This window comes from Branchiostoma floridae, chromosome 16 (assembly GCF_000003815.2).
Source record: "Branchiostoma floridae strain S238N-H82 chromosome 16, Bfl_VNyyK, whole genome shotgun sequence".
NCBI lineage: Eukaryota > Metazoa > Chordata > Leptocardii > Amphioxiformes > Branchiostomatidae > Branchiostoma > Branchiostoma floridae.
The window spans coordinates 6,195,296-6,209,497 of record NC_049994.1 but is presented as its reverse complement, the minus strand read 5'-3'; the positions used below and the strand labels follow the sequence as shown (position 1 = coordinate 6,209,497).

The window sequence follows — 14,202 nt, the reverse complement described above, 5'->3', positions numbered from 1 at the left end:
ATTAAGAGAAGGGTCGTTGTACCTAGCTTTCAGGTGTAGTGTAAAGGTATAGAATCAGCATAGTACTGTCAGATATAGTTGAATATGATAGACTTGCTAAAGGTGTTGAATCATGTTACAACAGGACATTAAAAACATTTTATACCTTGATAATAAAAAACTCTTCCAAGTTTCCCTTCAAATCATAAAAATGCCTGAGTGTTAACAAAGATCTTATTTGGTGCCAATCACTTAAAGCATTGAATGAGTCAGCCAATGGCATGGCAGTCATTTTCGTAAAGCCAATCAAAACCGGGTCTTTGACATTATTATTTGACATGCATTCTGAATGTGGTACTATTCAAATGACCAAAAGAATATATGGAAACCAAATAGTGTTGGATATTCATGATTTAATTTTTTTATATGTCTTCTGTAAACCATTTATTTGCATACAAAGTAATAGGTAATACTGTAAGTTTGTGGGGATTTACTTTTGCGGTAGCGGGGAAATTGTAACTTCGTGGTAGCACCATAGACTGTAGTCACATACTTTAAATGGAAAAATGTTCGCCGTGGTTTTAAGTTCGCGGTGAAGCGGCCACCACGAAAACCACGAACATAAAACTACCGCAAACATTTACATTCTGCATTTACAGTACCCCTAGAAAGTTTCAAAACAAAGCACAACTCAATTGATGTAGGCCAGATATTCAGGCAATGAGATTCACAAATATAAAAGCTACTCACGCAACTGGATATGTTTTATGAACTTATTAACAGTTATACCCCGACCATTTACAAAAAACAGAACCAGTTGCTTGAGTAACTGTCGTATTGACTTGTATTATGCAATGTTGTAAATACAGTACATTTTAACACTTTTGTTGCAGTATCAATGTTAAAAGACAATCTTTGATGTATATTGATGTGTATAATTATGTTGAACAGTTTTGAATTAACATTTTTTAATAATATGCAGTTCTTTGTCTAGTTTGAAATTGTCTCCCTTGTCAGTGTTTGTACATGTAGTTGTCAAACTATTAAAGTTAAATGTAGCACTATAATAATCATAATAATCATCTGGTGTATAAGAACACTTTATTTGTGATTCTGTGAAGTTGGGAGTTTACATGTAAAAGTTAAAATTCTAAGTAGAGCAAAGTTTGATCAATGTATACTTTGCCAGTACCATTTTTCAATGTTTGTGTCAGATGTAAAATCCAGATGTAACTTTTTACCATGTTTAATTTGGGGGAATCAGGAAACAACGTTTTTCAAGAGTTATTCAAGGCTACTCAAGAAAAGAAACCTTGCTGTATTTATTTTACATTGTATTTAAGGTCGTCTTGGCTCAATAATTTTTTCACTGCAAATCATAACTAGAAAAAGACATTATGCAGTAAGACAGCACTCTCTACATGCGGTTCCAATTCATTTATTATTGGTCCTCAAAGTGCAAGTTAAAGCTAAAACAAACTTTAAGTCTTCTACATTTGAAGGAACAGAAAATATAATGTTGAAAGTTAATTTACCATATTTTATCAATAAACTTAAGGTACGTTTAAATTTTCTTGGTTAATAGATGAGAGTAAAAATGGATATCTACTGACAAGGGCTTCTCGGGCAGTAAATACGTTATAAGTAGTATAAAGGAAAAATAGTACACAACCAGTTTATGAGGTAGTATGTGATATGTTCTTAGAACTATGAGGAACATACATGAAGTCTTCAATTTCTTCTTCGGATATCTTCCAAAGGGCGTATAAATTTCCTAATAGCTGAATAGTAATTTCATAACATAATTTCATGCAGTGTATACTTCATACTTGGCACAGCTACAGTTATTATTACATATAATGTCATGTACATGTCATCCTCAGGCACTTTTAATTTTATAGCTGGGAATATTTGTCATGTAATCACTACTAAGAACAGCCCACCTTTAAGCTTGTAACTGAAAACACATAAGTTAAATATTAAGATCCAATGCAGTATTCATGTCTATCATCAACTTTAAGATATGAAATAACTTAAAGAACAACGTGGCATTTTCAGCTTTCATGTCATCTACCTAATCTTTGGTCAGAAGTAGTTGTGTTAGATATATTGAATTTCATCTTAAATCACCATTCTTACTTACTGTTTTGTGCTACATGTACCTCTTGGCCAAGGCATGTCCATGGGATTGGCTTAGTGTACAAAATGTAAAAATATGAATTTCAAAATAAAACAATTTGGATGTGTATTACATGACCCTGACCATTCTTTGATATTTCTATAATATCTATTCTCTATGAATAAGCTAGTGCCCTTGGTGCTACAATATAGAGGTCCCAATGGATAAGTTCAAGACAAAAAACCTGCTTGTCCTACATTTGTATCTAATAAAGATCATATTACACCTACAGATTCGTAACCATTACGCACAAAATTGAAGTCTGACTTTGAAAATATATTTTGTTTAGTGTAATGTACGAATAGAGTTGGCCAAAGTCTAAAAAAAATCTAAATAAAGATAATCCCTACCTAATGACCCTAATTTTTTCGGGACTGAAACAGGAAACAACATTTTTTCCAAGACCTTAAAGCCTTTAGGAAGGCTTTGTGGAGGCTAGTTCAATAGAAACTTACATTCAGTAATTGCTCGTTCAGCATCTCTTTCTTTTGACAGTTGACTTTTAGACCACCATGTGATTATTTACCATTTTGATCAGGAACAACTCCAGGAAGTGGAAAAAGTCCCAGAATTCCCTGTCCCCCCTCTTTTCCGGTAGGAACCTCAGCTCCACAGCTGTGCTGTTGACATCATACTTCCTTCCATACTGCACCTGGAAAATCATCTCTGTCCCACCCACTGGGTCCTCTTCTACAATCCTATTGGTCACTTGCTCCTCCAATGAGAGTGCTGGAACTGCGTCCCTAGGTAGCTGCCTGCGTACCTTTCTCCTGCCCATCCACACCCTGTGCTTGGTAACATAAGTCACCAACAAATGCCCTTCACTGCCAAGTGCATGACTTGCATCCTCATCATGAGCTACAGTCACGTTTTTGCACTTGATATCTTGTCCTACATCATCTTTGACAGCCTTGCCAATGTCATCTGAACTCTTTTCAATGCTAGTTTCAGCTTTTGTGACATTTACATGATCTTGTCTTCTAGTAATATCCTTGGAGGAACTGCTGGCCCCTCCTACGCAAGATGGCTGAGGGTCTTGGCTCCTCCTTTCTTTGATCCCTGTCGCATGTAAGTGACCTTGGCACTCTTTGACCTCTACACCTTCAGGATCAGTCCCTTCTGGACATTCCATACGTTTGAGTTTCACCTTTGACCCTTGTTCTTCAGGGCTGTGAGATCGTTTCCAGCCTCTTGTGTCATCATCATTTAACCTCACACTACTTTGAGTTTGAGGGACATCTTCCGATCTTTCTTGGATGTCTTCTGTCTTGGACTGTTCTTCCATCTTGAGCACTTGTGTAAAAAGCCCTCTCACAAAACCTTCCACTTTCTCACACCAAGTCTGTTTCAACTCAAGGGAGTTGGAGAACGCAGTTACAAAGTGCGGTGGAAGTTTTGACATCTTCATCTGTATCGGAATCACAAAATCTTTCTCAGATGCCTTCTCGGTAGGCGTGCCCTCTGACCCCTGTTCAGGTGATAGGGGGTTGGGAGGCTCTGTAGGGGTTTGGTGAAGACACTGTTTCTTGGTCTGTTGTCTTGATTTGGCAGCATTTTTCAGCAACTTAGCGACCCCCCAAGCCACTGACTCTGGTAAATATGGCATCTTTGTGCCAAAATTCTGCTTCGCACAAATCTCGGCTGCCTTGCTGAATTCCTCTGAAATTCTTTGTGCAGTTTTTTCGTTGACATTTCCAGCTACATTATGGCTTAACTCAAATGGATCCTGTATGTTGATTGGTCCAATCTTGAACTGTTGACAGCTGTCTGAGCCCTCATTGGCTGTCTTGCCCTCTAATGCATGCTGGGAAGCTGACACCTGATTGGTTGATTGCTGTGATTCTCCTTGCACATCAGCTGTGGAGATGATCTGATTGGCTGAAACTTTGGTAACTGACAGGTGCTGGCCAGTGAGAGGAGATACCACTGAAGTTTCAAACTCAAATTTACTGAAAAAGTGGAAGAATCCCTTCAGCAGTTGAACTGTAGGGAAAACATAAAATAGATGTTCAACAATTATAGTTCAGAATCTCAATATTATAGACTCTGAGGCACTCTGTGTTCAACTGAAAGATTTAGAGGTTGGCAGAAGGACATATACCTATATAAAGAGTAACATTTTGAATAATGTTAAAATAAGTTAAGTGAAAACAAGAGCAAAGATAAAAAAATACTAATGGTAACATCTTTTAAATAGATTATAGATCATACATACAGAATCTTGCAGAGAAATATCATAATCCTATTGTGTAGCAACCAGCTCAATGGAAGGATCTTTAATTAATTTGTAGATACCTTGTGAGGGAGTTTTCCCCTTGTTTGGGAATTTCTCCATCTGTCTTGTAAAGGAACAGTCCCAACCATCTACCAACAACACCTCAGTGGGCTCTGTAAAAACAGGAAATGTAAATTAAAGAGTTCTTGAATTTTTCCCTTTTTTTCTTGATAATAAAGCATCAAGTATATTTATACTGGAACTCATACATTCCGTATATTTCTTAATTATATTTTTTCCCTTTCATCATAACAATATGCAATGATGATAATAATAATCATTTTTACATACATGTTAGGCCACACTGACTAAATGTTATGGATGACATCCAAGCGTTCATTGATTTTTCCTTGTTCTAAAAAAACTGTGACCACATGTGACCCAATAGTATCCCTGGTCAATCAAAATTCTATGCTTGCCAGAGGGTCAGTGCTCTGAGGTTCAAGGGGCACATGGTTTAGAAGACAAACCAAACCTGGGAAAAAATGGACTGAATTTGTTTAGTCCTATGGTTTAATAGCATTTTTTTGCTGGATTTTTCTTCTTTTTTTTTTCATTGGTTTTGGAGTCTCCGGAAGTTGCCATCCATAACTGTTACATTAAGTCACTGTGGCCTATAGTCAGTGGCCAAAACTTTACTAGCAGCCTAGATTTCTTCATGAACTTTGGCTTATACTAAAATGCAAAACATCATCAAAACACCTGTATTTAGATCAAATTCCTGACCATCATGAAACAAAACTCACCACACACATCCCTGTCTCAGTACTTGCACTGATGGCAGAACACCCTCTGTCTGTAGGTAGTACACTACCACCCATGTCAGGGCATAGTTGATGAGTTGTGGCCCCCCTCCCGCACTGTTACCAGCTACCCCACACAGTCTGGCCCACTCCCTCACTACAAACACCAGCGGTAATAAGACAAAACTCACCACACACATCCCTGAGTTCCTGTACTGATGGTAGAACTCCCTCCGTCTGTAGGTAGTACACTACCAGCCATGTCAGGGCATAGTTGATGAGTTGTGGCCCCCCTCCCACACTTTTACCAGCTACCCCACACAGTCTGGCCCACTCCCTCACTACAAACACCAGCGGTAATAAGACAAAACTCACCACACACATCCCTGAGTTCCTGTACTGATGGTAGAACTCCCTCCATCTGTAGGTAGTACACTACCAGCCATGTCAGGGCATAGTTGGTGAGTCGTGGCCCCCCTCCCGCACTGTTACCAGCTATACCACACAGTCTGGCCCACTCCCTGACCACAAACACCAGTGGCCCCAGCCCTGGGTTGGCTGTTCTGTACTGGTGCAGCAGCTCTGTGTTATGGAGAGCAAGTCTGGGGAGGGGAGAAAGATCTGGGTAAATATCATGGCATTTATTAAAAAATCTACATTTACTTACTAATAGGTAACATAAAAGACTGGTTGCTGATGCACAGTGTCCAGACCACTGCATCAGCAGAATACAGTGGACTACTACTACTACTACATGCATACATGTAGTCCATTGATTAGTGGTATACCGGTACAAAACTGTTTATTCTTGTTGGATCAGTACAGAAAAAATGGAACTGAAAAAAAATTAGTGGACCAGATGCTGAACCGATTCGAAAATGAACTGTATACTGACAGACGTTCGAGTGCTTGGGGCTTCCAGATTCAAGAAAAGAACAAGAGCAAAGTACAGTCAAACTTGGTCTAACACAGAGGCAGTTAGTGTTGTTTACCTGATTTGGATAGGACTGTCTTCCTTTCTCAATAAAACTGCAAAATTTGCAAGCCTTGAAACCCATACAGTGGCAATCAAAGAATTGTTTTACATGTTTTACAAACATTTCTACAAAGAATCATACCTGTTGTTGATAGAGATGTCACAATGGAGTCCCGTGTCTTTGTGAACAAACTTAACCACAGGACACCTGGCAGAAGGAACCACCTGCACCTTGGCACAACCAGGTGCGCATCTCTTTAAGATGCTGGCCAGCAGGTCCAGAAGCTCCTCAACTGAGGCTGACTCGATGTCCTCCATGGAGACCACAGTTTCACTGTCCAACTCAGTTTTCTCTGTGGAGTTCATGTCTGCAGAGTCTACAGTCTCTTCTGTAGCTTCTTCTCTGTTAGGATCTGTCGAATTCTGCAAGTGGTATAAGCATATAACTTTATTAAAATCTCTGCAACCCTGGAAAGGCTTCTTGTTTCTATATAAACAATGTATGTACATGTACTATGATGCAGAATAGGCTCTATTGCTTCATTGACATTGTTTATTCATTTAGACCCTTGTAGTGTCTACTGGCACATAGGGCAGCAAGTTTATTTACCGTTTCTGTGTAAAGGGCTATTGTATAGGAAAGGGTTGCTTTAGCATGGTTGAGGCATCTACTTGAACATGAGAGCCCCATTTTACGTCGCTTCTAAAAGTGTGTAGCCCCATCCGAAAATGTCCATCTCATGATTGAACTGGGGTCTGCCAGTTACCAACTACATGTACATGTACATGATATATGTACGGGTTACCAACGACATGTACTGTATTTGGAACCTCACCTGTGAGGCTACTACCACTTGAGCTACAGGGACATCCTTGCTTTTTTGACATAGAAAATTTCAAATGTTTAGAATTAACAATTATTTTGTTTTATCTACATACATAATGGTTTCTCAAATTATCACTATTCCAGTTCTTATTACAAACGACAGAATTTGATAAATCTAAAACTTTGTAAAAGCACACAATAATGGAGAAATATACCAAACAGATTTCTCACCTTTTCTGAAATACTGCTTGAGGATGTTGCGAACTGGTAGTCAAATTTTGAGCGTCCAAAGTCCAGGTACAAGTCCAGATCACATCCTGGCCTGCCAAACCCGTTCACGGATGAACCAAAGGGGAAAATTCTGCAGGCGGGGAAAAACTCCTTCAACACCTCCTGTATCAGACTGCATACGAGGTACCTGACACGAACTCCCTCTGGTGGGATCTGGTGGTATTGCACCAGCATGCTCATCTGATCCTCAACCTGTGTGGACACGTGCAAGAAATGTAAAATTGTATATAAAGAATTAGATTGGTCTAGTCCTATCTAAAAGCTTTTGTATTTATTGGTGTAGTCTGAAATCCAGCTAGTCCATGTTGCCAATAGCATACCAGATGGGAACAGCCAAAGATACTGCTAAAGCTTAGAAAAGTGGTGTTGGTATCGTAAAAATAAAGTGCTGGGCTCAGAACCAATAGGTTTTGGGTTCGATACTTACTATGCCCCAATGTTGTGCAATTGGGAAAGGCATAGGAAATGCCCACTGAGCGTCTAGGCTAAGCTGTCAAAATTTTACACAATCATGTAATTTCTGGATTTCAGGACTGTATACTATAAATGCAGAAACTTTCGCGGTGGTTTAATATTTGCTGTTTTTACAGTGGCTGCTTCACCGCGAACTTATAACATTTTTCCATTGCAGTAAGAGACTACAGTGCATGGTGCTACCGCGAAAAGTTGCTTTTCCCGCCAACGCGAAATTAAATCCCCGCAAACTTAGATGCATATGCCTTACCGACTGCTGACCACACATTGCTCTTAACAGTTCCTCTTGGTCTGCAGCCTGACCCTCTCCTGTCCCCATCTGCCTCTTGTGTTTGCTCTTAGGAGAGAAGGCCTTCACTTCTCTGTGTTTGACAGTCAGCTCTGCACCATGGAGAGTGTGGGGTGATGCCTGCAGTACAGCCTGGGTGATGTCCTTGGTGCTGAACTCTACAATAGCATAGGTACCCTGCAAGTAGAGGAAATAGAAGTTGGCCAAAGACTGTTATGATTTTGATCTTATCTACCCTTTAAATGGAGGAGTCAGACAGTCAGTTCATCATGCAGAGTGTGGGGCGATGCCTGCAGTACAGTCTGGGCGATGTCCTTGGTGCTGAACTCTACAATAGCGAAGGTACCCTGCAAGTAGAAGAGATAGAAGTTGTCAAAAAATATGGTTATAATTTTGATCTTATCAACCCTTTAAATGCAGGAGTCAGTCAGTCAGTTCATCATGCAGAGTGTGGGGTGATGCCTGCAGTACAGTCTGGGCGATGTCCTTGGTGATGAACTCTACAATAGCGTAGGTACCCTGCAAGAAGAAATATGAGTTGTCCAAAGATGGCGACCATTTTGATCTTATCAACCCTCCAAATGAAGGACTGTTTCCAGCTTTGGATTTTTTCTGTCCCACTCAATATTTGGGAGACAAAGTTGTTAATTTTCATTGTTTAAATCTGTCACTTATGAATGAACGTTATTGCCCAACAATCACACAAGGTACAATGTATAGCAACCAATAACAACTACTACACTAGCTATATAGACTAGGGCTGGGTATCAGTACTGCGTACCGGTACAAAACCGGTTTTTCTTATTGGACCGGTCCAGAAAAACCTGAAAAAATTAGGTGGACCGGACGTTGGACCGATTAAAAAATTAACAGATTATTTTATCAGGCATTCACACGTTTTAGCGCTTGCAGGTGGAAGAAAATAACAAGAGTGAAGTAGAGTAGAATTTATAGTAATTTCTACCAAGTTTTACAGCCAATCGTACAGGTGCAGTTAGCGTTGTATGGTTTTAAAACGCCAGTGTAAGTCTAATACTCCACCAAACAGATTTTTTTGTAGTAAAATGGACCATTGGTATGAGTCATACTGCATCAGGTCCAGGTTCAGGTCCGGACCTGGACCTAATCCTTTGGACCTGAACCGGACCTGGACCTGAATTTTCTGTACCGGTACCCGCCCCTAATATAGACAATAGTACTACTTGGCTAAATGCATATAGAACAACAAAATATCATCAATGACAGTACTGTCATGTATGAGTGATCTGGTCTCGCATTTGGAATAAAGTATAAATACATTGACCTACGTGAAAATACATGTTCATCAATTTCATGTCATATTAAAGTTCTGATTATTTTGATGGATAAAATTTTTGTCCACAAAGCAAATTTTACATCTCAGGACATAGAGACAGTCCTGTTCTAATGTGGAGATTTGCTTAAATTATCTTTTTGTACATAGCATTACCAAATCTCTCCCTCTTTAATAACACCTACTTTGTCTTTGTCCATGAAGACATTGGAAACATCGCCATATTTGCTGAAGTAGTCTGTGAGTTCCAGTTCAGAGGTTCCCTTTCCAAAGCCGGTGATAAACACGCTCCTGTCTGCCTGGTTCTGACGTCCCTCCTTCAGGCCCAGCAGTCGCTGGTGCCGCTTCCCTGAGAAGTGAGCCTGGAGTGTGGACCCTACAGGAGGTAACATCAACAGTCATTCAGCAGGGGCAGCCATTTGCTCATATGTATGTCCTGATGCCTTCTACAAATTATGGTATTGCTCCACTGTTTCCCCATTTTAATGTTCTGACACCACTTTGCTAGCCATTAGGGATAGGATTAGGTATTATGCCCTTGGGGAAGGCACCATGTTTACTTTCCTCAATGCATCCAGGTGGGTTCCAATGCCAGTAACTGCGACATGGTCAGAAGGGGAAGTAAAAGGCCACGAGAAGAAGGCTTTACCTTCCCGTGCCATTCCCAATCTTAGTCTGTCATAATTATAGACACAGTGGATAACAACTCTAAAAGACCATGGGACTTGAGAGAGAACTGGTTTATTTATTGAACGCACACAAAATCAAGTACAAGCTGGTAGTCCGGAGACTAAATTGCCTCGTACTAAGTACACAAGAGAGTATAATGGAAATCCCTGCATATGTGCAGTAATCAACTTATTCTAATCGCAATTCGCACTCAGCTGTACAATGTAAAAGTGTGGATCTACACACACATAGTAGATATATATATGTCAGTAATAAAGTCTCATTTCAATCTAAAACATCACTATTAAGGAATATTAAAAAGTGACATCTGAAGTCTAACATGAATTTAAAAGGTCGACACAGTATGGGAGCGTAGTGTTCCTAAAGCGAGCCGTTCTACACTTAAACTGAGTGAAGTTGTCAGCGTTTCTGAGGTCTCTACCATGTGCCTCAGAGCGGCGTGGTGGTAGCCAGTTGAATACCTCAGAATTAACAAGTGATCTAGCAAACCTCAGGCAGTGAGCCTTACGTCTTACATGCAAATGTTCCAGATCACACACCTGCAGTGCCGAACTGTAGGAACTGTAGGAGCGACCAAGGATAATCTTACAGGCTCTAACCTGGATACGCTCTATCATACGTGATTGTTCTACTGTAAGACCAGGGTGCCAAACCTGGCAGGCGTATTCCAGGGTGGGGCGGACAAACCCTATGTACACAAGTACTAAGTCGCTAGTGCTCAGACCGTGTTTCTTCAAACACCTAACCATGTAAAGGCGGCGGTTAGCTTTGCCCACAATCATTACTACATGTGCAGTCCACTTCAAGTTTGCTTGTAGTATTACACCCAGGACCTTGGCCATGTGCACAACTTCGAGTTCAGATGTGCCAACAAACAGTTTGGGAGTTTCAGGCGGTCTTCGCAGGAAGCAAATGTACATCACCATGCATTTAGTTGGGTTAAGCTGCATGTAGTTCTTGTCAGTCCAGCTGACAAGATTGTCCAGATCGGTTTGAACTTTGGAAGGTTGTGTTGCAAGACTGGCCTCAGCGAGCGACATGTCGTCGACATATTTCCAGGCCTCTGCTGAGGTAACTTCCTGGGGGACTGCATCGTTAATGAGGACAAGAAAGATCAGGGGACCAAGCTTCGTACCTTGGGGTACTCCACAGGTAAGGGTTTCCCAGTCAGAAAAAGTCCCTTTGTAGGTGACTCGCTGCTGTCTGTGTGAAAGAAAATCGCAGATCCAAGGGAGGATAGAACGACGAACACCAAGTTCAAGGAGTTTCTTCATCGCAGTCAGGTGATGAACACGGTCAAACGCACGCGTAAAGTCCGTGAGTACCAAGGTGCTGGTATGACCGGGTTTGTCGGTAGTGCTGGCCAGACTATGAACAAGACTTGTCAGGCAGTGTGTCGTGGACCTACCCTTAAGTGAACCAAACTGACGGTTGTCTATGTAGGGAAGAATGTCCTGTAGGCACCACTTGGCGACGAAATCTTCACAAATCTTAGCGAAGATTGAGGTTAAAGAGATTGGTCGCAACTTTTCAAGGCGCGGTGGGTTCTCCTTGGGAATGGGGACAACGTTGGCTTTTTTCCACATAGATGGCACGGATCCTGCAGCCAGCGAGGTGTTAAAAATGTCGCACAAAGGCAAGCTCAGCTCGAAGGCGAACTCTCTCACCAGGCGGGGAGAGACATCATCTACACCTGCAGCTTTGCCTAGCTTCACTTTGCGAAGTTGGTGATACATGTCCCACACTGTAACCTTGGGAGGAGGGTTACAAGCAGGCAGGAAGGACGGAAGTTCATCTAAGGACAAAGGTGGGAACAGTTGGGAGGCCGCCGCCAGGTGCTGGTTGATGGCATCAGCGGCATCCTTAGGACAGGTGGCGCTGATGCCCTGGATTGCGTTGCCACTGTCGGGACGTATACCGGTCATGTCTTTGATGTTTCGATACCATTCTTTCGGGTCGGCAGTCTTGAGGTGCTTAACTTTGTCCCGGTAATGGTGTTGTTTAGCCGAGGTTATCTCTCTAGCAACTCGATTCCGAAGCCGTTTCCAGACACTAACATGACCCTTGGAAAATGCATTTTGGCGTTTAGCAATTAGGGCTTTGATGGCTGGAGTGACCCAGGGTTTGTCTCTGCAGTGGAGGGATACCACTTTGGTCGGGAAGTACTTATCCACTGCGCACTTCAGTGTGTGGTAGAAAGCGTTGCACTTGCTCTCAGCTGAGGTGGCTTGCAGAACTTCGTCCCACGAATGAGTGGTGATCCAGGACCCAAATGCCCTGGAATCAGAGTCGCGCATCGGACGCACTACTTTTTTGTGGATTGCATTGGGTGTCGTTCTTTGTTTACTGGACAGAATGACACAGTTGTGATCACTGAGACCAACCGGGGGAGCGATGAGTGGAGAGTTGTAGAAACTACTCAGATTGGTCAGTATCTGATCCAGAACTGCTACGCCACGAGTTGGAGCTTTGACGATTTGCTGTAAAGAACTGTAACAGCACAGCTCAGAGATGTCAAGGCGATTGAGATCGCCCAGGATGACTAAACCTACATCAGGATGAGAGTTGCGGAGCACGTCAACAGATTCCGAAAGGTGATCGAGTAAAGTGTTTTCGTGAATTGAGGCTGGAGGGTTGTAGACAGCACAAAGGGCGAGGGATGTAACCTCCCTTGGGAGCCTTGGTGGTCTGAGGTGAACCCATACGCACTCCAATTCCTCAGGTACCACTACATCCAGGGGTGTGCTTGCGATGTCGTTTTTTACGTACATAGCGACTCCTCCTCCTCTCCTGTCAGAACGGTCTTTCCGGTAAAGGTTATAGCCCTCAATGCTCGAAGCTTCTGCAGGTAGGTTAGCAGAGAACCAAGTCTCCGTTACAACTGAGACGTCAATCTGATTGGACGCCAGAACAAGGCTACTCTCACCTCTCAAATAGAAGTACCCCCTGGAATAAAAGTACCCCCCGGACAAATCTTCAAAATTTAATAAAAGTACCCCCTGGAATAAAAGTACCCCCCGGAAAAATATAAAATTGACATGTAAACTGTGCCCATGCTACTTCAGTCATAAGCAGGTAGGCTCTTTTTATTCATTTATGCCTGAGTACCATATCAGTTAATTGTATAAATAATGAACAGAATAATTCCTATGTTATTGCACATATTTTCTTTATCTGAGTGTCACAACATCAACAAAGATTATAATAAAAGTAAAAAATGAATGAAAATAAAAATTGAAGAAATAAAAACAGAACTTTATTTTATAATCATTGTTACAAAATAACATTTTGAAGAAACATTCCAACTTAGTAGAATACCATATTTTATTCACCACTTGTGCTATTTTCAATGTTGCAGAAACCAAGGAGGTCATAGACACTGCCCCCTATTAAAAGATAACGGTACTGCAGAAAATATTCATTCTCTCGCGCATTACCGCGAGATTCGGCGTGAGTTGATAAATCCAACATGGCGGATGTTTTCGAGCCGATTGAACGATGTGCTTTATTTTGGAAGGATTTTTTTGTTGCTGGAACATTAAAACAAGTTGACTACGGGTGAAAAATAGTGGAAAAGTATTGGTAACTTTTTAGTTTGTTTGGTTGGTGGTTAATTTCTGTGTTTTGATCGAGAATTTACGGATCTGAGTGACTGTGTGTGTAGCATGTGTTTGAGCTCGGCCTTGATGTTTGGCAATGTTTTCGTCTTTGTTCAGCGCGAATTTCAAGATTTTTGGAAGGTTAAAATGGTCTAAAACAAAAAGGATATAAGTGAGTGCAGTACCGAATCACTTATTTTTGGACATGAACCGAAAAGTTTTTGCACATCCAGCACCGATCCGGCGTACCGGTACGCATCCCTAGTTTAAATAGGATGTTTGGGTCATACCGCTAGCGGCAGGGAAATCCGCGCTGCCTCGTCCGAAAAATAGTGAATTTTAAGCAAAAATACAGCGGAAATATGGGCAGAAAATACCAAAGTTTCAATATTTTTGGGGTCCCTGGTTAGTAAAGAAAGCCCCAATTTGAAAAAAAAATAAACGTACCGTCTAAAATAAGGACGTACCGAGTGGATTTTGAGGCGGAAAAAAATAAACGTACCGGTACGTTTATTTGAGAGGTGAGAGTAAATTCGTCCAGTTTGTTGACCAAAGAACGGGCGTTTGTC

The 14,202-nt window shown here is 41.3% G+C and overlaps 1 protein-coding gene across 1 annotated transcript; it reads right to left on the bottom strand.

The window, feature by feature from the left end:
* Window positions 1-2,609: 2,609 nt before the first annotated feature.
* On the bottom strand, window positions 2,610-12,805 carry LOC118403501. Its single transcript, XM_035802226.1, has 8 exons — window positions 10,624-12,805; window positions 9,530-9,720; window positions 7,994-8,209; window positions 7,210-7,461; window positions 6,295-6,575; window positions 5,552-5,778; window positions 4,454-4,546; window positions 2,610-4,141 (listed from the first exon to the last, which is right to left on the bottom strand). The coding sequence occupies exons 1-8, from the start codon at window positions 12,803-12,805 to the stop codon at window positions 2,661-2,663; spliced, it is 4,923 nt and encodes a 1,640-aa protein (XP_035658119.1). The 3' UTR covers window positions 2,610-2,660.
* Window positions 12,806-14,202: the final 1,397 nt, after the last annotated feature.

Coding starts and splice junctions, on each gene's coding strand:
- LOC118403501 (XM_035802226.1), bottom strand. CDS start 12,805: ATGTACGTAAAAAACGACATCGCAAGCACACCCCTGGATGTAGTGGTA. Junction 8,210..9,529: donor TCTTCATGGACAAAGACAAA/GTAGGTGTTATT, acceptor CTCTACTTGCAG/GGTACCTATGCTATTGTAGA. Junction 5,779..6,294: donor GACATCTCTATCAACAACAG/GTATGATTCTTT, acceptor TCCCCTCCCCAG/ACTTGCTCTCCATAACACAG.